The sequence below is a fragment of the Ambystoma mexicanum genome, chromosome 2q (genome assembly GCF_040938575.1).
Source record: "Ambystoma mexicanum isolate Mex_15411 chromosome 2q, UKY_AmexF1_1, whole genome shotgun sequence".
In the NCBI taxonomy this organism is placed as follows: Eukaryota; Metazoa; Chordata; class Amphibia; order Caudata; family Ambystomatidae; genus Ambystoma; species Ambystoma mexicanum.
Window position 1 is genome coordinate 541,482,387 of NC_090924.1, and position 26,896 is coordinate 541,509,282.

General features: G+C 47.1%; 1 protein-coding gene across 1 annotated transcript in view; it reads left to right on the plus strand.

Moving 5' to 3' along the window:
* Positions 1-16,754: 16,754 nt before the first annotated feature.
* The window catches only part of PLCD1 (phospholipase C delta 1), a 447,477-nt gene continuing 437,335 nt past the window's right edge, over positions 16,755-26,896 (plus strand). The window contains exon 1 of the mRNA XM_069647688.1: positions 16,755-17,284. Within this exon, the coding sequence (XP_069503789.1) occupies positions 17,251-17,284 (34 nt within the window). The 5' untranslated portion in view covers positions 16,755-17,250. The remainder of the gene's footprint in view (positions 17,285-26,896) is intronic.

The window sequence follows — 26,896 nt, forward strand, 5'->3', positions numbered from 1 at the left end:
CCCCCCACTGACCTAACTGGGCAGAGGTTTTCAGGATGCCCTTAATGGGCCTACTCTCCTGTGGTTCCCCATCAAATTGCACTGTGCTTGGGTGCCCATATCCGGATGCCCGCCCCTCCATTCCTGGGTGCTACTGGCCTATGAGCCCCATGCTTCTGGCTGGATAGTAATCTGCCATCCCTGTGGCCCTGTGCTCATGTGCGCCAGGGGACATGGGGGTGGTAGAGTCCAGGGACTGAGAGAAATAAAGGCCTCTGGTACTAGGGCTCCTGGGGTTATGCTCAGGAGTTTCTCTTTCCCAGCGAACCTCATCTCTATCCGCCCCTGCTCCCTGTTGCAATGCAAGAGCCTGCGCCTTCAGTTCCTCAGTTAAGGCCTTACTAGACTCTATCAGTCTCTCCTGCATCGCTACCTGTTGTTGGAGCCTATCATTGTGCCGGCAGAGAGCCTCATTCTCTCTCTGCGTTTCCTGATTGGTACTGGAGCACTGGGCCAGTCTTTGCTGCAGGAGGGTTACCTCCTGAGCTGTGTCACTATTGGCCTGCTCCTTTCTTCCCAGAGCATCCTCCACCTCCCTGGTGTGTTCTAACAAATTCTGGTGTTCTTTTTGGAGGTCACCCAGTCCCTGGAGGGCCAGGTGATTTTCTTCCATTTTCCTTTTTAAGTGGCAGACTTCCTGGCCTAAGGTATCCCTTTCCTGACTAAGAGCCTGCATCTGTGCCGCCAGGTCGTCCCTTTGCCTTTGGAAGGCACCCGCTTTCTGGCGCTCCTGGTCAATCTCTGCCTGGGTATCCAGGTCTTTCAAAATCAGTTTATTGCTCTCTGCCTTCTCCCTATCTAGGTGGCTTTGCAGGGTGGCTACCTGCTCAGCACATGCCCTATTGAAGTCTAACTGTTGCTCCAGCTTTTTCTGGCTCTGCAGTAGGGAGTCCAAACCTTTTTGGTACTCCTTCTGCAAGGCCAGAAATCTGGTATCCTGGTCAGCCTTTTCCTGTTGCAGGATGTCCATATCCTTCTTTATTTTAATGATGTGCTGTCTACTGTCATTTTCTGACTCCTGGCTCCCCTGCAGCCTCTGCTCAGAAGAGACCAGGTCAGATTGGACCTTCTCTAACGCCATCTGTCGCTTATTCGCCAGATCTTGGCTTTCAGTACATTTATCCTGCATGTCTCCCATATATAGGTACAGGTATGCCGCTATCCTAACCATCTTGTCTTGTTCATCCTTAGCTTTAGGAGCCATGTATAGTTCACTCAGGGCCACATGTAAAGGACCCTGATCTCTCCATTTATCTGACCCTGTTTCCGTGACCTGTTGCGTGATGGCTTGCAACCAGACCATGCGGTCCTGGTGAGTCCACTCACCTCTCACAAATAACTTATGTAAGAAGTGCTCTCTGGCTATTTTCATGTCTACTAAGGTCGTCATTCTAGAGATTTGAGTTCCTTCCTGACTTACAGAAGTTTGTATTTTATTTTTGCAAAACAGACCTTTTCCTTAGAGCATTCCTTTGAGGAGTGCTTTACAGCGTAACACAGCGTGGTGATCCGACTGGATATGTGTATCTGGTCAGCTGGCACGCTGTATTAATCTGCACAAATGGTAGATCTAACCCAAACATCCCGCTCGAGCCCCCAATTTGTAAGAGGATTCAATTCAACACTACAGCTAAGTCAATGCCTAGTCTGGGATACTGAATGGAAACCCTTACTGATATATCTTTATGTCCAGTTCATGCGTTCTGGATGACTACCCCTATATAACACCCCTCTCTTGGAAACCCCCTGACCGCACTGAGCCAAGAAGTAGTTCTGTTTTGCAAGTTAAAAAGGTTTATTTGAGAATTTAAACAATAGATATATATATCACACTTTATAATAATTTAATAATTGAATATCACACTGAATCTGAGCAGTAATCAATAATGGATAGTCTGGCACTAGCACACTTGTGAATAGGAACAGAAGAATAAGGTGGTAGAGAATGCTTTATATAAGTTCAGATGGATGTAATGTTGAATGAAAATGCAATACAGAAAATACTCAATATGATTTCAACAAAACAATGTAATCACTTTTCTCTGGCAATCCCCTCCCCCCTTTATGCAATGCAAGGAAATGGAAGGAAAGCACACAGTTCTCAGAAATGCAATCAAATGTAATTCATTTCACCCCAGCAAGCTTAGACTACAGAAGTTGGAAACACAGGCCCAAAATGCTTTTATGTGTGCTGGCAATGAAGTGAAAAATATGCTAAAATGCTTTTAATTCCCTCTAGAGGTTCAGGGTGAGTGGTATCTAGTTAATATTAGTCCAGGCTCACTCTAGCAATGATTCAGGGATGGTTCTTAAGAGGCAAACAAATTTTTAGTAAGGAAAGCAAGAACTGCTGTTTTCACACGTGGAGAAATTTGCAAATCGCGGTAAAATTCAGAGGAAAGTTACTGCAAGTCTCTAAGACAAACGGTTACAGAGTTATGAACGATTTTGTGAAGGTTGTTTTTCGGATTTGAAATTTTAAAGTTCAAAGTGACAAGTGACAGCTAGCAGCTAGAAAATGACAGGTGACAGCTTTACAAATGACAGGTGACAGATAGGAAGCAGTTCTACTTAGATTAAAATAGATTGAATTATATTATTTTAACTAGAAGATTGGTTCTGCACAGTTCTGCTGGGTACTCACAATATATTTTGGAAATAGATGGGCCTCGCCACGGATCTGGTCAGGTTTTAGACTGGACTCTGGCCTGGTCTCTGCACTTCACAGTGATCTGGGTCAGCTCTCTGGTTCTGCTAACAGTGGTCTGGGTCAGCTCTGCTCTCTCTCTGGGTACAGCACTGCTTCTGGATCTTTCTGCACAGCTTTCTCTGGAGATTGATCGATTTGAAGTCTGGATCTCTGGATGTGGTATGGTCCGGCAGAGCGCGTTGCAGCAAATGGAATTGAATGTCCCTATCTGTCCTGACTGTCTGCTTTTATGTGTTTTGAAAATGGGTGGAGAGGCTAGCTTCCTAGGCCCTACCCCTCTCCACTTGTCATTGGCCACTTCCTCCTCTTCCCCTTGATTGGGGGAATGAAATGAAGTGTCATCATGATGAGGTCTGTTTATGGTACAGAGAACCCGCCCCTGTCAAATTACACACAATCTATATTTTGACCCGAAAGACATATTTGCACAGGTACACATTTGTTTAAAATTACATGCACCCATCACATATCACAGGAGGTATACCCTGTCCAAATCTGCTCTTCCTGAGAGCTTGCATTGAGAAATGGAAACATATTTCACTTTTTGGTCAGGTTACCAATATCAGATTCTTACTCAAATTTACCCAAATGTGTGCAAGGCATGCAGGCATTAATTGATGAAGTATCAGACTTTTCACATGCAGACATGTTAAGTAATACCCTCTTAACTGCTAGCTTGCCCCCAGATCATGCCACCGGTTCTAAAAACCTCTTAAAATGTGTGCAGAAAAATCACAAGAATTATGGTATCATTTAAATAATTATGACAAGTCCGTACTATGAGTTATTCATCTTTTTCTAAAACCATATTCTGGCTACAGAGGGGTGTGGTTTCAGGTCACATGGTACAGAAACCAGTCTTTCCACTTTCTTCAAGCTCAGCCTCTGTCTCCAGTTTCTCCCCCTCCCAGTTTCTGCCAAGAGGAAGCCATTTTTATTACCTCTGCAATAAACCATCTGCCTGGGCCCTGGAAAGCCCATTGTTCAAGAGGAAGCCATTTTTACGGCCCCCATAATAAAACATTTGCCTGGGTCAGGACAGGGCTTTGTTCAATTTCCTGCAGAGCCCAGGTAATTCAATCAGAGAAGTGTCATATCCCTTTTGGTGGGAGCAGCAAAAAGGCAGCTAGGCCTGAGAACACAGCAGTTGTGCAAGTCTCAACTCCTGTCGGGGGTAGCTGGTGGGCAGAATTCAGTTCCTTAAGCCAGGCCCCAGCTCACTTTTAGTTACCCAGTTTTCTGCATTCAAATAAAATGAACCATTTTTATATATGCAGCTAGAATGCTGATTCTAAGTTTAAAACTATGGCATTTCAACAGTGACAACTATGTGCCACTCAAAAGTAGGTCACTCAGTTAATTTAAACATTTTCGATTTTTGGTAGTTTTAAATCCAGTTTCAGTTAGGCTGCTGCAGACCTGCAGAGCTCAGCCAGTCTTGTTATGAACATTCAAGTCACTTCAGAATATAACTTTACATTGTATCCACCTCTCAGTAAGTCTTTCTTTGGCATGCTTTGGGTTCATTTATTCAGTTTTCCACAAAAAAAAAAAGTCTGGTGTTGTTTTAAAACGCCGGCTTTCTGATAGTTGTGACTACTGGTAATGCACCCATTTTTGGGATTTAAGAAAATGAATTCCCCACAATTCTAGGTTGCTTTTGGCAATCAGCATTGCCATTCCCAATGGTTTCAGACTACTGTGTGGGTAGTCCAATGGTGGTTTTAGGCAGTGCCCTTCTGTGCCCATAACATCGGCAAAAATGAGTGGCAGCCTATTCTTCATGCATTTCCCTGTGCATTTTCTGGGAAGCTCTGGCCATCATGATGTTTTCCATGTCAGTACTGCACAGTTTTTGAGGTAGGGCTTGGATGCGTGGATAAAAACATCCCACAGTCATCATTACAATGACATCACTACCAGACAATCTGGTTTTTTGGCACTCTTCATACTGACAGTGATAAAAACTACTTTCCTTCCATTGGATGGCACCTCTTAGGGTGGCCTTGAATGTTGCAATCATTCTAAACAGTCCAAGTATGATTTGGTTTACTGCGGCTACGAATAAAAAGATCATACCCCACTTTCAAGAGCAACTGATAATCCCATCTCATTTCCCGTGCCAAGGCACCATTTGTCCTGGACACTTTCCTTAACCTTGCACATTCCGGTTACCAGCTGTAGTCTTAATACTCGCTACTGACGCAGGTGCATAATCTTTTGATTGGGTGATGGGATAAATACCAGTATCTGTAAGGTGTAGGGATGTAATTTCAACAAAATGCCAGGGGTAGCAGAAGTGACATCATATGACACTTGACCCCCTGATGACATCACAGGAAGTGATGTCATTTGACCCCGCCCCAAAGTGATTTCGCGGGAAGCGATGGAACATGACCTTTCACCCGTTGACAAAAGAGGAAGTGGCATCACATAGCATTATACACTATGAAAAATATGGTTACGATATCACTATAATGTGATGTACATTTCATACAAGAATGGATCGCCATATCTATCATTAAGATCAGTGTGTATGGGCCCATATTACCAAATTACTGTGAATGCAAGCAGACGTTCATGACCAAATGATAATGATGTGTTATTATATAGCACTTACGCTTAAGCGCTTTACATAGAAGAAATATACACTCAATATCACCCAACCTGTGTTGGTACCCATTTATCGACCTCAGAAGGATGAAAGGCTGAGTTGAGGCATTTAAGAACAGACTAAATCAGTGACTCACCCCCTGAAGTGTGCCTGAAATAAACCTATGAGTCTAGCAATTATTGTATAGAATTCCAGAAAGACACATTTTTTGGCATTCCTATTATTTCTTATTTAGGGTCAGTGCTGCAAGTGTTAGACTTGTGGCACTCCTGTTTTTATTTTTCTTCTTTTTTTGAGGGGTCTGAACAAGAAAGCCAGCCACTCCAGAATTAAAGAGCCACATGGTGCTGGCCACAGTCCAGGAGCTTGCATTACCAAAAAAAAAAAAAAATAAATAAATAAAATTTCATTTTTTTATTAGAGGTCGCAAGGGAGACCACAGAGGTCGCACTTGCGACCTCTGGCGACCCCCAAATGATGTCCCTGGTAAGGCGCGCTCTATGCCAGGGATGATTTCTGCTATTTTACTGTATTTAATTCATGGCCTGGTGGCACTAATTTCACAATTTAATTTAAGGTCTTTGGCAATATTTCTTCTTCAAGCAACATACACCAAGCTTCTGTGTGTTCATTCAATTATCACTTGGGTCAAAAATAATTGCTACACATCTTACTCTTGTGCCATGGGAACACTATCTCTTCACTACTCTGTTGAACACTATATTATCCTCCCTTCCACTGTAACGTTGGCTCTCTCATACTTTCGGGAAATAATGGGCTTTTCATGAAGTCAAACAAATCTAAGCAGTGCAAAGTGGCTGCTCTAAAATAACACGTTGTGCAGCTTCTAATGGGGCCTTTGCTGCAAAATGGCGGAACCCTTGCTCACCGCTATATCTCTGATTTATCAGTAATACTGAATCTTCTCAGTGTATTCAGCAACCTAACTCCCTCAATGTGGCACTTCTACCTATATTGATGCAACTTAATTCTTTTCTGTTTGTGTTTGTGTTTATATTTTTAACAATAACATAATAAAAACACTTGCCCCTTATTCTGCTTGTGTTAATGTGTTGCTTGTATTTACGCTTCTTATGAACAGTCTGGGTGCATACAAGGCCTAAAAATATGACTTTAAATGTGCTCTCTTATATTATAGTTACATATAGGTTTTCGGGGTGTGCGAGTGGTCCATGAGATGATGTTTGCCCTATTTGCACCATCACAATAACATACAATATAGTCTTAAACAATAGAGGTTATTAAGAGGGACGGGATGGAAATGGGGGTCATCACGCTTGATGCCCACAAAGCCTTTGGTAGGGTGGACTGGGCCTATATCCAGTTGCTCTTGGAGGACTTCAGGTTCGTCCCCAATTTTAGGAGGTTGATTTTGGCAAATTATCAGAGGCCATAGACAACAATTAGAATTAATGGTCGTATACATCGAAGATAGCTATGACGAGGGCCACCAGGCAGAGCTGCCCCCTATCCTTGCTGATCTGTGCATGAACCATTGAGCCCTTAGCGAGAAAGGGGATGGAAATTAGACGATCAAGGGGATTATGGTGGGAGGGGATGAATACAAAATATCCCTGTATGCTGACGATGTCATGGTGACCATACAGGACATCATAAGGACATCGCTGACTGGCAGCGCTTGCTCATTTTTTGTACTCATCTGGGTTTGTGGTTAATTATCCCAAGTCCTGTGGCCTCAGTGTCCCAATACCACTGCATGAGGTGTGGTACCTTGAGTCCATTTGCCTGATCAAGTGGGATTGGGATGCAAAGTCCAGATTTCGAGTGCTATGTCAAGGGTTTTTCAGAGTAAATTCCTGCATCTATTTTAATTGATTACATAGGATCTTGGCAGGTGGGACAAACAGGTAACCTCATAGCTCGGTAGGATAGCAGCAGTGAAAATGAACATAGTTGTGAGACTATTGTATCACTGACTGGCGCTACCTGTCGAGGTCCCGGATCCCAGCTGGCACACATTTCAGGCGAGGATGTTCCAGTTCATTTGGGGTGAAAGGAAAGCACACATTAATAGAAAGGTCATGCTGAATGTGAGATGTGGCGGTCTGGGGTTCCCCGATGTCCACCAATACAATCTGGCAGTGCAGGCTTCTTAAATCTTAGCATGGGGGAGGAGGGACTAAATGCAAATTAATAGAGCAGGCAATTTCTCCGATTCCCCTCTCCCAGATTCCCTTTCTAAATATAGCCATTAGGGTTAGGGCAAGTTTCCATGTACTGACCTCGACTACAAACGCAGTTTATTACTAGAACAGAGCAACACACAGATGGACGATGCCAGTGGATATGCCCCCCTCTGATGCCTATATGGGATAAACCAGAATTCCAAGCAGGTACGATTAAGGAACAATTTAGGGGTTGGATCGGCAGGCGGTTAACACATTTGCAGCAGTCATACAAGGAGGGTAAGCAGCTGACATTTGTTGAATGTAAAAATGCATTCCAACTAGATGAGAATGAGCGTTTCCACAACGCGCAGTTAAGACATTGGGCCTCCCAGTCAAACACTAAAGTGCGGGGTTTGAGGACATTAAATGCTTTGGAGCTTACCTATCGTGGTGGTATAACCAAGTCAAAAATCTCGACATTGTATAAACTATTAGATAGATCTGACCCACAGGAACGAATGCCTATTACATAATTAAATGAGAGCAGGATAAAGGGTGGAAATCGATGCAGAAGCCTGTAATTGCATATGGTCCCAAATGAATAGGTCCTCATGGTGTGCAACTAAGGTTGCAGAAGATTAACTGTTCTTACTCCGGAGTTGTTGCAGGGGATGTGACGAGGTAGGTCAGCTGATACACCCATTGTGGATTTGTGGTAAGGTGAGACACTTTTGGAAAGAGGTATTGGCCCAAATTGAAGAGATCACCGGACTTCAATTACCAATGGACCCAATGGTTGTACTTTTGGGTGACACAGGGGAGGGCGTGCTTCCCCTGTTGGGCCCTTTTGCGACTCTCATCGGTCACCTTCTGGTAGCGGACAAAATTACCATTGCCTACAACAGGAACAAACCAGAAGGCCTGATAGCCCAAATGTGGTGGGTGAAGGTTTTTTAAATGTTTGCTGCAGAAATAATCACTGTATATGCGATGGTAGATATGAAAAATATAGGAACATATGTATGCCATTTATTGAGCACTCAAAGAGAGTTCCAGTGTGTCTGCGAAGCTGCCCATGGACATTTTACTATGATTGTAGCCCACTGGGTCAGCTGGGGCTATGTTGATACACGAGACTGAGTCAATATAGAGAAATGTCTTTGTTGTTGCTTTTGCATAGTTACCGAAAGTTATGTTGGAGGGAGAAATGACCTCAGTCCATAAGGGCACGATTTTTCGACATGGAAACTTGGATGGAAATGTATGTTATGTTTTCTGCCAGCTTCACAGTATCAGTTAAATAAAAGTTGTTGGCAAAAAAAGAATTAACCAGGCACAGCTCCCTGCCCTCCAGTGAGCCCCACACAATCATGTACCTCCCATCAAAGTCTCAATGTATCTTCTGTAACGCCAAGCTGAACAGTGCCTGCAAACCATATCAGCACACCCGCCACGCATAGGCTGAGTAAGAAGACCCAAACACTTGTCCACCCCACCTCCGAAGCAAAGCGTCGAGATGGTCAGAGAGAAGATGCACCTCCTGTAGGAATGCTATGTCAATCCTAGATCTTCTCAGCTAGTTCCAGACTCTACATCTTTTAGCAAAGGCATTCAGTCCCGGTACTTTCCAGGATATACATCTAAGTCCCTCCGCCATTAGTAAAGAGGAATCCTAATTCCCTCCCCCATTCTGACTGGTCACAAAACACAGAATCAGTGGTCAGTTGGATCCGGGGCCACCCAAACAGCAATATCTCCATCTCACACATTGATCAAATCCTCCACCCTTCTATCCCTCTCACCCACCCCATCCCTGCCTGCCCATTCAACCACATAAACCAAAACCATGTAGTGTTCTCGACAGCAATAAGCCATCCAAGAGGCCCTGAGCATATAGGTGCCCAGAAGCACCTAGAAACAGCACAGAGGATCCAGAAAGACTCCTGGGACATCCTCTCACTAGATGGCGTGCGGTATGCAGTCAACGTGGCAAACACCACAAGCCTAGAGCTCCCTAAGCGCCATAGAAAGCAACAAAAGCACACAAACCCACATCCACCGGCTAGCTTTTCCCAACAAATAATGTTACAGCTGGCAGCCATCCATATCAATGTTTGAAGTCAATTTGAGGAGCATATCCAGAGCACGTCGCCCCTCCATTCAGGCCTGTCATGTCCCAGCTTCCCTACCGTCCAGAGTGGGCACCAAGCTTGCTGCCAGAGCCACAGGGTTCTGGTCGGTATTGCCAATGTGATAATTAACTTCCAGCCTTTCTCTCTGTGTTTTCTCAGAACCATTTCCAGCTTCCCTCTTAGCATCCATTGGTCCATTCTTCCTCCTCTGCATCCATGGTGCCTCTATAGTATTCCCTCCTGGATCGCTATGACTTCGAGTGTCTAGTCCCTGTTGTTGCAGCCAGGCCATGGTCTCGCCCGACTCATAAAAAAACAAGGATTTACCCATGTACATCAGCTTGAGTTTCCCATGAAATAAGAGCATGTAGTGGATCTGCGCACAGCGTAGAACATACTTGTCCTCTTCAAACGCCCTGCAGTGAGACTAGACCTCCCTTGTGTAATCTGGGAAGACCCCCCCCAATGGCCTATTACCAACATAGATCTTGTCACCTTCCCGGGAATGACACAGGATCAATTCCCTGTCCTTAAAATTCAAGATCTTAGCTATGGTCTTCTGGTTACAGCACGGTGTGACCATTCCACCACAAATCCCTGAGACAGCTTAAAAGGGCCGACTGATTGTAGCAGATGATTTTCCACAAAATCTGTAGCGTCTTCACCCTGCTCTCCCTCCAGGAGACCCACAATATGCATGTTATTCCTCCTCGCTCAGCCCTCCGTGTCTTCAACTCGGCATTCCAAGATGTTGGTGTGTTCCCAGAGCTCTCATACCTGTAGCGTATCCATTACTTCCGACACTGCAGCAATGCTCATCCTGTGTGCATTTGCCTTTTCTGTCAGATTGTGCAGGTCCTGCCTTAAAAGGGACACATCTGTTCATACCTACCCCACTTTGGTCTCCACGGACATCCTCAATGCCACAATCATCTCCAGGATTGCCTCATCCTGGCCTTCTTGCCTGGACACACTGCCTGAGGATCTGTCCAATAATAATACAGGTGGGGAAGTTCTCATCTGTGTATGATTGTGTATTGTGAATCTGTACATTTTTGCTCACCTGCGTTGTGGGCCAATCTTGCCCCCGGGCATGGAATCTACCGGCACTTCAGCAGGGGTCTTGCAATAGAGTGACTGCCAGGATCCTCACCAGTCTGTCCTCTCCTAAGCACAATGCAGGGTGCACTCACCAGTGAGGACAACCAGGTTTCAACACAGGACCACCTGTCTACTGGGTCCATTGGCAGTAATCCTCAGCAAGACAGAAGCTGCGTTTCCCCAGGTACATCATGCTTTGCACAGTGACCTAGGCTCCGCCAACCAGAAGCAGCTCCTCACACTTTTCTAGGTGACTTGGATACAGTACGAGACATTGGGCGTTGTGGTGTTCCTTACATGCAACGCTGGAGCCCCAGTCCTTGGCTTCCACCTCCGTGGGGCCTCCCAAGCCACCTGTAATTGTGCTGACCTGCTTGGTAATCCCAGCAGCAGCAGAGGGTGCGGCCCATCTCAGCGATCTTGGTTTACTTCCGCAAAGGATGGGGGCTGCCACACCTGGTGAGCCGCACACCCACTTATGGGGGTTCATTTGCCCCATCCTTCCATATGGCGATGCCCTTGGTGTTGAAGCAGCCCCCAGTCTGGACCACTGCTAACAATTCCGCTGCCAGCATCAAATCACCTTGCAGGAGCCATCGTTTTATGGAGAGCCGAACATGCACACGTCTTCATCACTCGACCTAAAAACCCACGCGGATCATCATCCTTACACCATTCTACCAATTTAATTTTGTTGAAGCCTTTCACTGGGTTTTCTAGTAACGCCAATTTATCTGAATCAACGTCAGCAATGATTTGATTGATTGCATCCCTCTAAAAAGCTGTTCATTGATCGGATTTTTGTGATGATATCAAACCAAGATCTACAAATAGGGATCCTGAGGTGGGATCTAGTAATTTACGATATATTCTTAGCTTGGCAATGTTTATGTAAGATTTCCATGATGTAATGATTTCCATTCCTCTGACGTTCAACGTCATCCGACCCATGAAAAAAGTGTCAGTGGCTGCCTTTGCCTCCACCTACTCTCCTCCACCTACTCCTGCGGCGGACCCCACCCTGATACTGCCCTCTCTAACTTTCACCTCTCTATCTCCAACACCCTCAACATTCTTGCCCCTGTCATGAGGGTCCGACTGATGCCTGCCAAAAATTGCAACTCCTGGTACGACTCCTACCTGGCTGACCTTCAACGCAAGTGCAGGGCAGTGAAACGGAAATGGGGATCTTCAAGCGCACCTTCTGATGAACTGGCCTGCCGTTTTCTGCAAAGGCAATATGGACTCTACATCCGGTCAAAGAAAAGCCTGCATTTCTGCGACATACATCAAACTTTTCAATGTCTGTAAGGAACTGGCCAATCCTACTACAGCCTCCTCCTCTACTGCACCCACCCAGGCCCTCTGCTCAGCCGTGGCTCCACATTTCACCACCAAAACACAAGAAATCCTGCTTTCTCTCTCCTCCACACCCACTCACGCACAATCATATCCTGGGCCCCTCTCGGCCTCCCCCATCACTCCCCTTCTCTCCTCCCTCTCCCCTTTCACACCTGAGGAGGTCTCTAGACAAGTCCGGTCTATGAAAGCTTCTTTCAAACAGGTGGACCCTTGCCCCTCCAAAACCATCAAGGACAACATTGACACGCTTGCTCCAGCCTTGGCAGACCTCTGCAACCTCTCCTTTACCACTGGAGTTTTCCCCACTTACCTCAAGCACTCTCTTGTGCACCCTCTGATCAAAAATCCTCTGCCGACCCTACTTTTCCTGCTAACTATCGCCTAATCTCCATCACTCCTTTCCTGGGAAAACTCCTGGAGATGTTGGCTTTCTCACAGCTTAGCCTCCACACTAAATCTGTTGGTTGTCTCCATAACCATCAGTCTAGTTTTAGAGCATCCGTAGGCACGGAAACAGCTCACCTGAACACCCATGAAGATCTGCTCTCAAACCTTGACTCAAACTCTCCCTCTGTCCTCATTCTTCTAACCTCTCCTCTGCTTTCGATACGATGAACCACAACATCCTGATCTCCCATCTCTGTGAGACACTGGACATAAATGATAAAGCCTTGGCGTGGCTAGCATTCTTTTTCTCTGACCGTCCTTCCCAGTTGGAACTCGGCTCCATTCTCTCCGCTATTACTCTCTTTGCTTGTGATGTCCCCCTGGGATCTAATCTATCCCCCTGGTTTTTCAATGTCTACATGGCCCCTTTGGCCCACATTATCTCTGCATTCACCTCCAACTTTCAGTGTTATGCAGATGACCCACAGCTCTCTTTCAGGCTACCCTAGGCCTTCTCCTCCTCCTTGCTCATCCCAGACTGCCTGTCCGCAATTCAGTCCAAGTGTGCTGCTAATTATCTCTTTATTAATGCCAGTAAGACAGAGATTGTCCTCATTGGGACCCCTGCTCCTGTTTTCTCACTCTCATTTGGGCCGACGCCCCTTGTTCCTGCACCCTCACCCACTAGTGAGGCAAAAAACGGGGGGGTCATCTTCGACTCTGCTCTCTCCTTCTCTTCTCACATCTCTGACATGTCCAAAAAGTCCCACTACCAGCTCCACCTCCTCAGAGGCATTTTACCTTTTCCCACCTTGCCCCAGAGGCTCACTGTCTCCAGTGCCCTGGTTCTCTCCAGACTGGACTACTGCAATAGTCTCTTTCTCAATCTTCCTACCTCTACTCTTCAACCTTTTCAACTCATCCAGGACAGAACCGCAAGACTTATCCTTGGCCTCAAGATCAGGGACCGCATCTCTCCGGCACTGAAATCCCTCCAATGGCACCCTGTGGCTGCAAGGATCAAGTTCAAGTCCATCTGCATAGTCCACAAAGCTTTCTGGGGTTGGGGCCCCTTCTATCTACAATGCTCTCTTCATAAATAATCTCCATGCAGAGCCCTCTGCTCAGCCTTCTCCAACTCTCTGCGGGTGAGCCCTTCTTCCAAACAGAGATTTGGGGGTAGATCCTTATCCTCTGCAGGTGCCTCCCTCTGGAATAGCCTCCCTGCCTCGCTCTGTCTGGAGCCTTAAGTTCTGGAAACTCCTAAAGACATTCCTCTTCTCTTTCTCTTTCTCTCTCCCTCTCCCTTGCTAACCTCCTCCCTCCTCTCTCCTGCTTCCCTGCTTCGTTCTCATGCCCAAACGTGTTCAGTCAGCTGACTGGTCGCCTGGTGCACCTCCAGAGCCCTACAGGTGCCAGGCTCCCCAGCCAGTCTTGCACTTGCCTCCGGGCCTCTGCACTCTGCCTTACACTACTGCATTCGGAATACGTTTCCGTGAGTGGCACTGGGCACACTTGTCCCTGTCCCCTCCCTCACACTTCTGTCTGCACACTTGCACGACCTTGTATGTACTAGACTTAGCATGTGTGTCCGTTATGTCCTCCTCTATCTCCCCTGCCTAGCTGGCTTTGCCTGCATGCATAGGCGCATTGTCGACCAATCGTTTTTTGTCTTATATGTCCCCACTATGCTAGCTATTGCTGTTAGATCATTCCAAATATTCAAGGCAGAAGAATGACAATGATACCTGCTTGTTTCCTTCCCCTCTTGAAGCGCTTTGAAGCACTTCACTTGTGTATAAGCGCTTTACAAATAAACAATTACAACTACAATGTAAGGCCAAGTTCAAGTTTTATAACCACAAACGGTAAGGAAGCTGGAAGGACAGGTAGCTTCTTTCCAGAACATTCCATCTAGTCTCCCCAAAGAGTTGTAATCTAATGTTAGTAACTCCAAGCCATATAAAACTGCTGGAATCGTCTTGCTGATATAGAATCTGATGGCCGACATCATTGTGTATTTACAGCACTTGAGAAATATTTTCTGATGGCTGTCATTATTAGGGTTTTATTTATTGAGCACAGACCTAGCTCCGGGAAGCAACAAAGCTCTTTACAATTATAGGGGGAGAAACACAGTCGGGGAAGTAGAGAAAAGGGGAGCTGAGACCGGAGCTAACAGGGAAGGGGAGGGCAGTCAGTTGGCAGCAGGGGATCTACAAGCAACCAGGGGAGGAAACAGTGAGGAGCCGATCACGGAGTCTCGCGCCAGGTGGGGAGTGGAGGGTGTGTGGACGCAGGTGCTCGGCTGTCCTTCAACAGCTAAGGAGCGCAGTGTTTCTGGCATGTGTCCACTGTGAGGGGAAATCCACCGGTGGAAAATGCTGTAATGTGACGGCAGAGGCGCACATAATGCTCCTTTAATTCAGGCAGCCCCCACACTGGGCGTTTCCAGGAAATGAGTTCCTGAGCGAGGCGTATTTTGAGCATGTGCATGAAACACGATTTGATTGATGCATGAAGTGATGATAAGCATGCTTCTGTTTCTCCTACACAAGGCCTTTATATCACATTACACGAGTAAGCAGCACATTATTCTGCCCAGTCTGATTTTCACATGTTTTGCCAGCGGGCTTCCAATAAGCCCTTGTGTCCTCTGGGAGGCTCGTGTCAGAGGACATCAGGTGCACTAAAGGCTTACTCTAGGGGGGAGGGCCTGGGAAGGAGTGACAGAGCTCACCCCTGTGAGTTGTGCCCTGCTCTGAAAGACTAGTGACAATGGGCACCCCCTGGGATGAGGGTTCTACTTTTAAACTTGTGACAGGTAGCATATTGTGGGCTCAGTTCGTGCTTGGTGTAGCCAAGAATCAAGTGGACTCGGGTGCTGTGGCATGTGGCATCGAGGTGTGGATGTGGGTGCTGTGGCATGGGGCATCGTGGTGTGGGTGCAGATGTTGTGGGTGCTGTGGCATAGGGCATCGTGGTATGGGGGCCGATGCCTTGGGTGCTGTGGCATGGGGCATCGTGGTGTGAATGCAGATGCTGTCGGTATGGGTGCTGTGGCGTCGTGGTGTGGATGCAGGTGCTGTGGGCGTGGGTGCTGTGGCATCGTAGTTTGGGTGCAGATGCTGTGGGTGTGGGTGCTGGGATTAGATGGTGAATTATTGAATCCTGTGCTCCGGTCCAGTTTCGAGGGAAGCATGATAGAGGGGCAGGTGGCAGAGGGTGCCCGGTGGACTCACCTTCCAAGGGCAGATGGCATTCAGGGAGCTCAGGTCGTAGGTATCTGGTGGCAGAGGCTCGGGGTGTTGGGGAAGGGTGTCAGTTTGGCACAGTTCCTGCTGTGGAGGGCAGTGGTGCGTGGTGGCAGCAGAGGCCCTGCAGTGGGCATACGTTCCTGCTCTGGGAGGTGCTGGTTCCCAGCACTCTGCAAGGGTGATGGCAGAGGGGCGTTGGGGTGACAGAAGACTCCCTGTGGGTGCAAGTTGTACTGTGGTGGCTGTTGTTAGACAGCATCCTGTGGGCATAGGTCTGAGTACCCGCTAGGGGGCTACGAGCGAGTATGCTTCTTATCTGTAGGCGGGGCTGGTGGGGTGGCGGGTGGTCTTCTGTGGGCTCGGGTACTTCTTTAGGGGCAGAGGGCACCCTACTGACTCGGTGCCTCCTTTGGTGAGATGGTGACTTCAGCTGCGAGTTGATGGAGATTTTTCTCTGGAGGCTGGGGGGAAAGGGCATGTTATGGACTCCCTGTGTGTACGGGAAATCATGGCACAGACGCTGGCGGGAAAGGGCCGCTCTTGCGAGCTGGTGACCAAGGGCTCCCTGTGGGTTCGGCTGGTCGGAGAGGGCATTTTGTGGACACAGGCTCTGGTGTCGTGAAATGGGGACTTCCCCTGTGAGTTGGGGAAGGTCCTCCTGTGGGGGGCTGGCGGGAGAGGGCAGGCTGTGGGCGCCGGCACTCCTCTGGTGACTGGCGAGGAAGGGCGCCATGTAGGTGCAGGACAGTCTTTGCTGGATGCTGCTGGCCCTGTGCGCTCGGGTCCTGCTCTCTCGGCAGTGGCTGCCGCCGGTGCGCTCCTGTGGAGCTCGGTGTTGAGTTTCAGTCAGGGTGGCTCTGCGCAGCCCGAGGGTGGGGCGGGTGGAGCTCTCTCTCCCTGCACTGCAATCACAACCTGTCACCAGGCTGAGGAATCCGGGAGCATCCAGCCCGGCGGGAAGAGCCGCCGCCCCCCACCCGCCCACCCCCAAACACACCTCTCACTGCGGGCGCACGACTGGGGGAAGTAAGGATCCACAGCCCTCTGCTGGGTCTACCGTCTAACCAATCCCGTGCTGTGTGCAGAAACCCGGGAACTCCTGACCCACCCTGCCTGACAGGAATTACCTGCGCGTTTCTTTACCGTCCACCTGGGCAGCGAGGCTTCTGCAGAGAAGGAAGGGGGTGCTGACTGCGAGCGCCGGGAATACGCGGACGGCGCCCAGACTATTAAACGTGTAGTGCCGAGTGGAACTGGACTGGGGAGTAGTACTGAGAGACAGAGCTTGTACCCCGGCGGCTCCTGCACTGGGCGACGTGGGAGTGGTGAGCCTGCTCCTGGGACCGGTGGGGAAAGAGTGGAGACCGAAGGGAGGCTACGCCTGCTCCTGAGCGCTCTCGCCTTCTGCATTGCTGGACCCAGGAAGGAGCTCCCGCCCAGCCCCCCACCACCTGAATTCATTTTTTGTGGATCTAGGATTTTGTGCCGTCCATCTAAAATGGGATCTGGAGGGTACATCACTGATTTGACAAGTAGGTGTTGCCTTTAAACCTTAATCTCGTTATTTAGCCTGTCTGCCAGGAGAGAGGGTGCTATGCGGGGTTGCCCAAAAAAATACATTCCTGTGTGCATGGCCGTGCTTTTGCCAGCCCCAAGTTGCAGCCAACCCCGTGAGTGGGCGCACGTTCATCGTTCACAATGTTGGCAGATAAATGCCCGACACATGCCATCATTTAGTGAGACTGGATTCAGACGTTACCGTTGCGTGCTGCTTTGAATCCGCAGATAGAGCTGCGCCTTGCGGATGGGCGCTACTTGTCTGTTCACTCCTTGCACTCATTTTTGGTTTGGGTGCTTTTTGGTGGTGTAAGCCACTACATTTCGCCAGAACAGTTGCTCCAATAAGGGGTTCAAAGAAGCAGTATTCTGGGTTGGCATGACAACGAGAAATGCTTTGCCATACAATCCCCAATGCACTAAGTGTTCATTTTTGTTGTACCACTCAGATGTCATCCAATAGTGGTTTGTTTAATGTCTTTTCTCCCAATCAGGCGTACTGTCACATGCCTGTGTCACTTTCAACAGAGCTGCAGAGTGATCTCTGGCTATTCAGTGTCAAACTAGAACCCAGCTTCTGACGACCTTCAGTGCAGAAACACGGACAAGGGAGAGAAACAAATTGTAAGACGTGAGTGGGTGCCAAAATAGCCAGTCGGCTGTTCCTCAGGGAAGAGTTTGCAGCGATGTGGGACAAACCATCACACGCTCACGTACGCTAGTATTTATGAATGGAGAAGGAGGTTGTGCAAAGGACAAGGGTGAGGCTCTTTGATTTGCATGATGCAGAAAGACGCAAATTGGCGACTTGTGGCACGGAAAAAGCTGGGCACTCATAGATGCAAAGGAAAGTTTGAGCTGCCAATAAAATCTGTGCAGACAAAAAACTTTTTGCATCGCCAGTATCAATCTTCCTGCCGTTTCACACTCTGCCCGCTACTTAGCGTGGGCATCCCAGTGCCGCCTCCATCCCCCATGTCTTGTTCCCTTGGGCCTATCCCCACCCATGCACCTCCCTTGTGCCGTCCCGAGCAGGTAGCGTTTGGTCATTCAGAAATAACACACAGACAATTTGTAAAGTTGGAAGAGTTAATGCGACAGCAGCTTTATTTGCATAAAGTCTTGGAGTTATCTTACAGGCGATCCGTAATTCACCACACCACAGGTTCTTCTACGCCGTGTGCGGCTACCTAGGTATGCCCCGGCCCACCCCCCGCCTCCTCCCATACCGTCCTCGTCCGGTGGACGCCTCAGGTTGAGCCCGGCCCTTGCTAGCAACCTCTCCCTACCCCTGGCCATTTCAATGTTCCCCTTGCGTCATTGATTGTTAATTTTCACACTCCCCCCTTTTTTCTCTAAGGTACCCGATTGGGTAATCCCCCACCACCCCCCCCCGACACCCGTCACCGTGTCCTGTGTCGGGTTCTAGGTAAACGGGCAGCCACCCGGTGCCCCGCTATTATGCAGGTTCCTATACAGACACCATCACCGGTGTCTCAACACAGCACATACCCCACATACTTATACATTCTGGCCGTCACTGTCTTCCAGTGCGGTATAACACATTTCTGCCTGCCTATACAGTCATCGCTTTGCGATGTCCAACTGTCCTAGAGCCCTTACTACTCTGATCTGCCCCCCGTCCCCCAGCTGTGCCGCTCCTACTGTAACCCCCAACTTATCCTGCCCCCCCCAGTTCCGCCTTCCGCCTTGCTGTCCCCTGGGTGGTGCTTCGCCGAGCCCCCCAACACTTGCAGAGCCCTCTCCCCCAGACCTCCCTACTAGTCTAGCCCAGTGCTCCCCCACCCCTCATCCTCTGTGGACCCTAGGCCTCCCCATTCCTATCCCTAACTCACTCCTCCCCTCTCCAGATGCCATGTTTCTTAGCGTCAGGCCAACCCCCCCCTGACCTTTCTGCCCCTCCAGATCCTAGGCTCCCTTACTTCCCCGGGACACTCTACTCAGCCCTGTTCTTTCATGCCCCGTCTGTTACCCACCGGCGTTGGTCCTTGCCCCCCCTTTTTTCTTCCTTGGACCTAGTCCCCCCCCCAGTTCCCTCTGCTCGCCTTCCAGCCCCGTCTTGGTCCCCCCACCTCCCCCTCATGTCACCCTCCTTCTGTGAAGACTTCCCCCTACTGTTCCCTCTTGTCACCCCTCGAGCCCAATTAGTTGACCCCCCGCATCCCCCTTAGCATCCTTCCTTCCGTTATCCCTACACCCCACCTGTTTCTTTGGCAACCCGACTTGTACCACCATACCTTCATCTCGGTCCCCCAACTTCATTTGTAGACCTTTGGTTTTCACCTTGTTTACCAATTTTCTTTCCACACCCCCCCCCCCGCAATCTTGGGTTGGAAATGGCTTCCAAGTCCCCTAAATCCCTCCCCTTTTTCCCCAGGGCCTCCCCCGAGTCTAGAACTCCTGGGGCGCCGAAATATCTAATCTGTTGGCTGAGCATTCCCCTATGGGCTTGCCAGTGCTTTGCTAAAGGGATCGACCTGTAACTCCTCCAAGACTCTTTGCTGGCAACCGGCGGCGGAGAGTTCCCCCCAGAATGCACAGGACGCTCCCCAAGTTCCCCCAGCATGTACCGGACGCTCCCCATCCCCCCCTCTTTTTCGCTGGGCGCCCCCTTGGTCACGCCCCCTCCTGGAGTGCAGTGGAGGGGTTAGCCACCCCATGCGCGTGAGCTCTGTTTATGTGCAACCTGCATTCTTTAGGGCCTCCCTCCACTCCAAGGACATCAGTGCGGTGCCTACCTCAGATAAGTGTGTTTTGTCCCCCCCGAAATAACCGGGAACCTTTAGAGTAATTAGAGGGTGAGAAGAAAAAGTGGCAGAAAAGGCCAGCAGGATACAGCGCATAGAACGGTAACTTATGTGGCTGTGATAGGGCTGCGGCTGAGAGCTTGAGTAGGAGCCTGCCAAATTCCCACTGGAAATTGGAATTAGAGAAAGAAAGGGTTTGCTCTCAAACTGCGCACACACATAGAATAATAAGCAATTGCAAATTAAATGAGTGGTTTTAATCAGAATTGGTGCAGCCTGACACGTGTTTCGAGCTTCCCGCTCTTCTACTGAGGCTGCTTGTGCAAAATTATAAAACATTGATGTACAACGAAAACATTTGTTAAGCATGATTCAATAGCAAAACAAACCAGTCCCCAGACCCAGGGCAAGGAGGCAGTTAGGGTTTGCCAAACCAACACATTGAGTATATGGTTTAAAGTAACAGACAGTTGCAACGAATGCACATATCAAATCAACCCAATTCAAAGAAAGAAAATGAAAACACAAAAAGTGCGTAATTCGGTGGAAAAAACATAACACATTATAAAACAATGAAAAGAGGGAGGAGAGAGAAAAAAGACAAAAGAACAACAAAATTATTCAGTGAGAGAAGATGCTCATGGCAATCAGCCAGAAATACATGTATAAGGCCACTGACTGTTAAAATTGTACCTTAATCTTGGCTAGTGTGTATTTTGAATACTAGAGAAAAATGCAAAATTAAAAAATGTTTTATCAAGTGGCAACTTAATGAATCGAATACGATAAAAAGAGGGGTTGCAAATATGTTGCGTCATAGAAAATTGTTTTAATATTATATATATAGTTTTATCCCACTTACCAAAGGTAGAAGTTGAGTAATCTGACAAAGTTAGGCGTGGGCTCCCTATAAAGCAAAAGACGGGATGGCTATTTATGTAGGAATCTGACTGACTAGATTTCCACCTAGCAGTCATTTGAAAATAAAGAAATGACATACCATTATTTTGCAGTTGCACGAATGAATTTTCAGTAAATTATTATCTTGCTGCAGCACGGGCAGGAAACGAAGAATGCAGGTGCGGCAAGAGCCAAAGAAAACAAAGCAACAAGAGGTCAATTAGCTAATTGAGTGGTTTATCTCTGTGGACATCTGAAGCAGCAAGAATTCTTGCTGGAAGGGTCCGTGTACAAATTGTCAACGTTGACTCACCAGTACTTTCACTGCTATGTGGGGAACTGGAGCCAAACGGGAACCCTCTGTGTGCCGAGTATAACTCGGAGATGTGAGGGAAGCAACAGTGAAAACGCCCGTGCACAGGCGAGTCACCACAGAGTTAATGGGAAAACAAAAGCGCCATGATGGACTAGTGTAGATATCATGTAAAGGAAATCATTAAGGCTACTCCATATAGACAAGGATATGTTTGAGGTGTGCGTATGCCGGAAATAAATTGCGCATGGTAAATGCACAAATAGAATTGGAATTACAAAAAAATAAATAAAAAATAAATAAATAAATAAATAAAAAAATTTTTAAAAAAAATTGCGAGACAGAAGGACATAGATCCGGAAGACATTAGTTAATTAATTGGAGTATGAAGTCACTTGAGCTGTCCACGGATGGCAGTAGTGTATTTTAAAACACCTGTGCCTGCATCTATAATAAAGAGTGTTGCATGTGCTGAAAAAGATGCTAAATAAAGGAAGTGCGCCTCGACCTGACTGGATATGCAAGGATTGTGTTAAAACGGTTGCGCCCATGCTAGCAAGTGCATTCATTAAAAAAAAAAAAAAAAAAAAAAAAAAAGGGGGGGGGCGCTGCTTATTTCCTGCCAAAAATTCACAAACCGTTTGTTAAAATACCAGAAGGGAGACCTATACTGAGTGGAGGTGGTGGTATCCTGGAGCCCACCTCCCTGTACATCAATGAATGCATTTCACCATTAGTCAACAACATACCTACTTTCATTCGTGACACAATGCACATTCTCCAGATGCTTAACCAACTGCCTATGTTACCTAATCTTGTCCTGGTTACACTTGATGTAAAAGCGCTTTACACATCCATTAATCATCAGCAAGCAATCAGCAGTATAGACTTTATCTTTCGTGCTCATTCAGCCTCGTTTTTCGAACATATCGAAATGATCAAAGATTTACTATCTGTTGCCCTTACCAACAATGTATTTCTTTTCAATAACACTTACTACAGACAGTTGATCGGAGTTGCAATGGGGGCAAGTTATGCCCCAGCGTTAGCTAACATTTTCATGCATAATTATGAACAACAACTCGTTTTCTCTAACCAGCTTTTCACGCCACATATTCACATGTGGAAACGTTATATCGATGATGTGCTTTTGGTTTGGAATGGTTCTATTGAGCTTTTAAATGAATTTGTTGCTTATCTCAATTCCAACAATTGGGGCATTCAATTTACACACACGTATAGCCCCATATGTGTTAATTTCTTAGACCTTACTATCAGTATCTCAGATAATCAGTTTGTAACTAAAACTTTTAGAAAATCTACATCCGTGAATGCAGTTCTGCATGCTACTAGCTGTCATAGGAAAACTGTAGTTTCCAATATACCCAAAGGCGAATTCATTCGGGCAAGACGGAATTGTCTGCTTACGAAAGACTTCGACCAGGAATGTTCATTGATACGCCAAAGGTTTATAGCTAGAGGCTATGACGTACGCTCAGTAGTAAAAGCAGAACATGATGTACGGACCATGAAGAGATGCGATCTACTCACTCCGAAAATAAGGAACGAGACTGTTCATTCTCAGAAACTCAAATTTATTACTAGATTTAATTCGGATAGTTCGCTGCTTTACAATATAATCAAACGGCATTGGCACATCCTACAACTTGATCGTGATATTACTCCTTGGGTGGACAACTCACCAAGTTTTATCTATACTAAGGCAAACAACCTCAAGAACATACTTTCTCCTTCATTCATGTCACTCCCACCCAAGCAACATACTTGGTTACACCAGCCCCCACGCCCTGGTTTTTACAAGTGTGGGGGCTGCTCCACGTGTTCACATGCACTGGAGACTACCTCCATCGACTTCGGACACTTAGGTACACATAAGATTTTGTCTTTTATTAATTGTAATTCGAAATTCTGCATTTACTGTATTAAATGTGTCTGCGGCCTATTCTATATTGGCAGTACAATACGCCCGCTGAAAATTCGTATCAGGGAACATCTGTACTCAATTACTCAATCTGACTCCAAATATCCCCTAGCTTTGCATTGGCAAAGATCCCATCAAATGGATAACAAGACAATGATCAAATTTGCTGGGATGATGAAGGTGTCACTTCCACAACGTGGAGGCAACCAGATACTCAAACTTAGACAATTGGAAGCCCGATTGATTTGTCAATACCGTACTGTAGAGTTTGGCCTGAACACAGACCATGAACTATCTGTCTTTTTGTGATTACATGTTGTTTAAAAGTTATGGTACACGTGTGTTTTTTAAGGTCTTCGCACATGTCATGCCATTAGGTACCGATTATTTGTATGGATGTCAATGGTAATCAGCCGCTATCTACATGTCATTACTCAACTATCATGCTATCTACCCGGGAGCAGCGCCCCCCCCCTTTTTTTTTTTTTTTTTTTTTTTTTTTTTTTTTTTTTTAATGAATGCACTTGCTAGCATGGGCGCAACCGTTTTAACACAATCCTTGCATATCCAGTCAGGTCGAGGCGCACTTCCTTTATTTAGCATCTTTTTCAGCACATGCAACACTCTTTATTATAGATGCAGGCACAGGTGTTTTAAAATACACTACTGCCATCCGTGGACAGCTCAAGTGACTTCATACTCCAATTAATTAACTAATGTCTTCCGGATCTATGTCCTTCTGTCTCGCAATTTTTTTTAAAAATTTTTTTATTTATTTATTTATTTATTTTTTATTTATTTTTTTGTAATTCCAATTCTATTTGTGCATTTACCATGCGCAATTTATTTCCGGCATACGCACACCTCAAACATATCCTTGTCTATATGGAGTAGCCTTAATGATTTCCTTTACATGATATCTACACTAGTCCATCATGGCGCTTTTGTTTTCCCATTAACTCTGTGGTGACTCGCCTGTGCACGGGCGTTTTCACTGTTGCTTCCCTCACATCTCCGAGTTATACTCGGCACACAGAGGGTTCCCGTTTGGCTCCAGTTCCCCACATAGCAGTGAAAGTACTGGTGAGTCAACGTTGACAATTTGTACACGGACCCTTCCAGCAAGAATTCTTGCTGCTTCAGATGTCCACAGAGATAAACCACTCAATTAGCTAATTGACCTCTTGTTGCTTTGTTTTCTTTGGCTCTTGCCGCACCTGCATTCTTCGTTTCCTGCCCGTGCTGCAGCAAGATAATAATTTACTGAAAATTCATTCGTGCAACTGCAAAATAATGGTATGTCATTTCTTTATTTTCAAATGACTGCTAGGTGGAAATCTAGTCAGTCAGATTCCTACATAAATAGCCATCCCGTCTTTTGCTTTATAGGGAGCCCACGCCTAACTTTGTCAGATTACTCAACTTCTACCTTTGGTAAGTGGGATAAAACTATATATATAATATTAAAACAATTTTCTATGACGCAACATATTTGCAACCCCTCTTTTTATCGTATTCGATTCATTAAGTTGCCACTTGATAAAACATTTTTTAATTTTGCATTTTTCTCTAGTATTCAAAATACACACTAGCCAAGATTAAGGTACAATTTTAACAGTCAGTGGCCTTATACATGTATTTCTGGCTGATTGCCATGAGCATCTTCTCTCACTGAATAATTTTGTTGTTCTTTTGTCTTTTTTCTCTCTCCTCCCTCTTTTCATTGTTTTATAATGTGTTATGTTTTTTCCACCGAATTACGCACTTTTTGTGTTTTCATTTTCTTTCTTTGAATTGGGTTGATTTGATATGTGCATTCGTTGCAACTGTCTGTTACTTTAAACCATATACTCAATGTGTTGGTTTGGCAAACCCTAACTGCCTCCTTGCCCTGGGTCTGGGGACTGGTTTGTTTTGCTATTGAATCATGCTTAACAAATGTTTTCGTTGTACATCAATGTTTTATAATTTTGCACAAGCAGCCTCAGTAGAAGAGCGGGAAGCTCGAAACACGTGTCAGGCTGCACCAATTCTGATTAAAACCACTCATTTAATTTGCAATTGCTTATTATTCTATGTGTGTGCGCAGTTTGAGAGCAAACCCTTTCTTTCTCTAATTAGAGGGTGACAAACCCAAACCATGCCTCTCCCTCTCAGGAAACCCCCCATCCGGCAGTTGGTCTTTCTCCTTGCCTCCTCTATCGCCCTGTGGCGTAGCGCCCCCCTCCACACCTGCCTTGGTATTATCTCCGACCACATCACTTCACAACCCTGGAAAACCCCCCGATCCTGGTTAAAAGTGACCGCAAGAGCTCCGTCAAAACCCTTCTGCCTTTGTCCACCAGGTCGTTGCCCCTTATATGTAGCAACAAAATGTCAGGCAAAGGGTGTTGCTGGGCTGCCTGTTCCAATATGGCCCATAGTTGTGTGCACTGGAGGCCGGCCCTGGTGATCCACCTGATCTGAGTATTTCGTAGGCCCAAGTTGCCGTCCCTAAGAGCCGTCCGTGCCCTAGGCGCCGCCCTGCCCACGAAGGAGTGTCCCACGACCCATATCCTGGTGGCTTCTGTGGAGACATGAGAAGTCATTATGATTAAGAAGGTACTAGCTCGGTGCACCGCTGAATTCAGCTTCCCCCAAAGCCCGTGCTGACCCGTTAGCAAACATAAAGTTTATATTTGTCAGAATCCCACCTCCCGATCTTTTTGATCATGCCCTCGCCCAACCCCTCCCTGCTCGCTGTTGTAGCTGCGCCTATGCGGAATGAGTGGGTCGAATAGTGTGCCGGGTTCATACCTGAGCTTGCCAGGGATGCCTCCAGCACACGTCTAAATTGGAACTGGGTGAGTGGGACTCCATCCTCATCCGTGAACAGATATCCCGCCCCCCCCTTTTCATTAGATATGCTGCCATGTTTGCGACCGGGCAAAAAGCCTCTTGGCCCAGCTTAGCTAAAGCCAATTCGCAGCCCTTGCCCTGTTGGTCTGTTTTGGATGACCTTATCATGACAAATAGCTTCTCATTAACTAACTGCACGTCCCCAATTAACAGGGCCCTGTGGTCGTGATCGAACTTTCCTTTTGCCATCAACTCGCTGACACTTAGTGCCCCGAAAAAAGCCAAGGAAAAACATGCTTTGAACATAGTGCTTTCGTGCTGAGAGTAGCACACCCTTGCAGTTGAGGTCATGACCTTCTGTAGTAGTTCGAAATCGATGGAATTCCTCACTGTAGCCGGTAAGGGGGGGGGCGTCCCTATCCCAACCTTTCAATGCTGCCCTCACCAGGAAGCCTTTTGTTGGGTCGCGGCCACTTGCTAGTTGGCTGTGGAATGCCACCGCGCTAAGGTGGGCCGCCAGCCATGACCTTGTTTTGCCCGTCCCTTTAGCCCATAGCACAAAACTGTCCACACGTTCCCCCTCGCTGGCTCCCGCCAAGTGCTTGATGACCTCAAGGAAAGTGCTAAAGTTGGCCCTGTAATGGGATCTTGTGCTTCCGGCCAGCGCTCTCGACGCTAGCTGTCGCATTCCTTGTCCCAACTCAGTAGGTGCCACAGCTGGTTGTTGAACAGAGTCATGTTGGGCTGTGCTTGCGGGAGCGCTTTCCTGAATCGTGTCATCTGCGAACGAGAAAAAGCATCGGCCGCTATGTTAGCTACCCCAGGT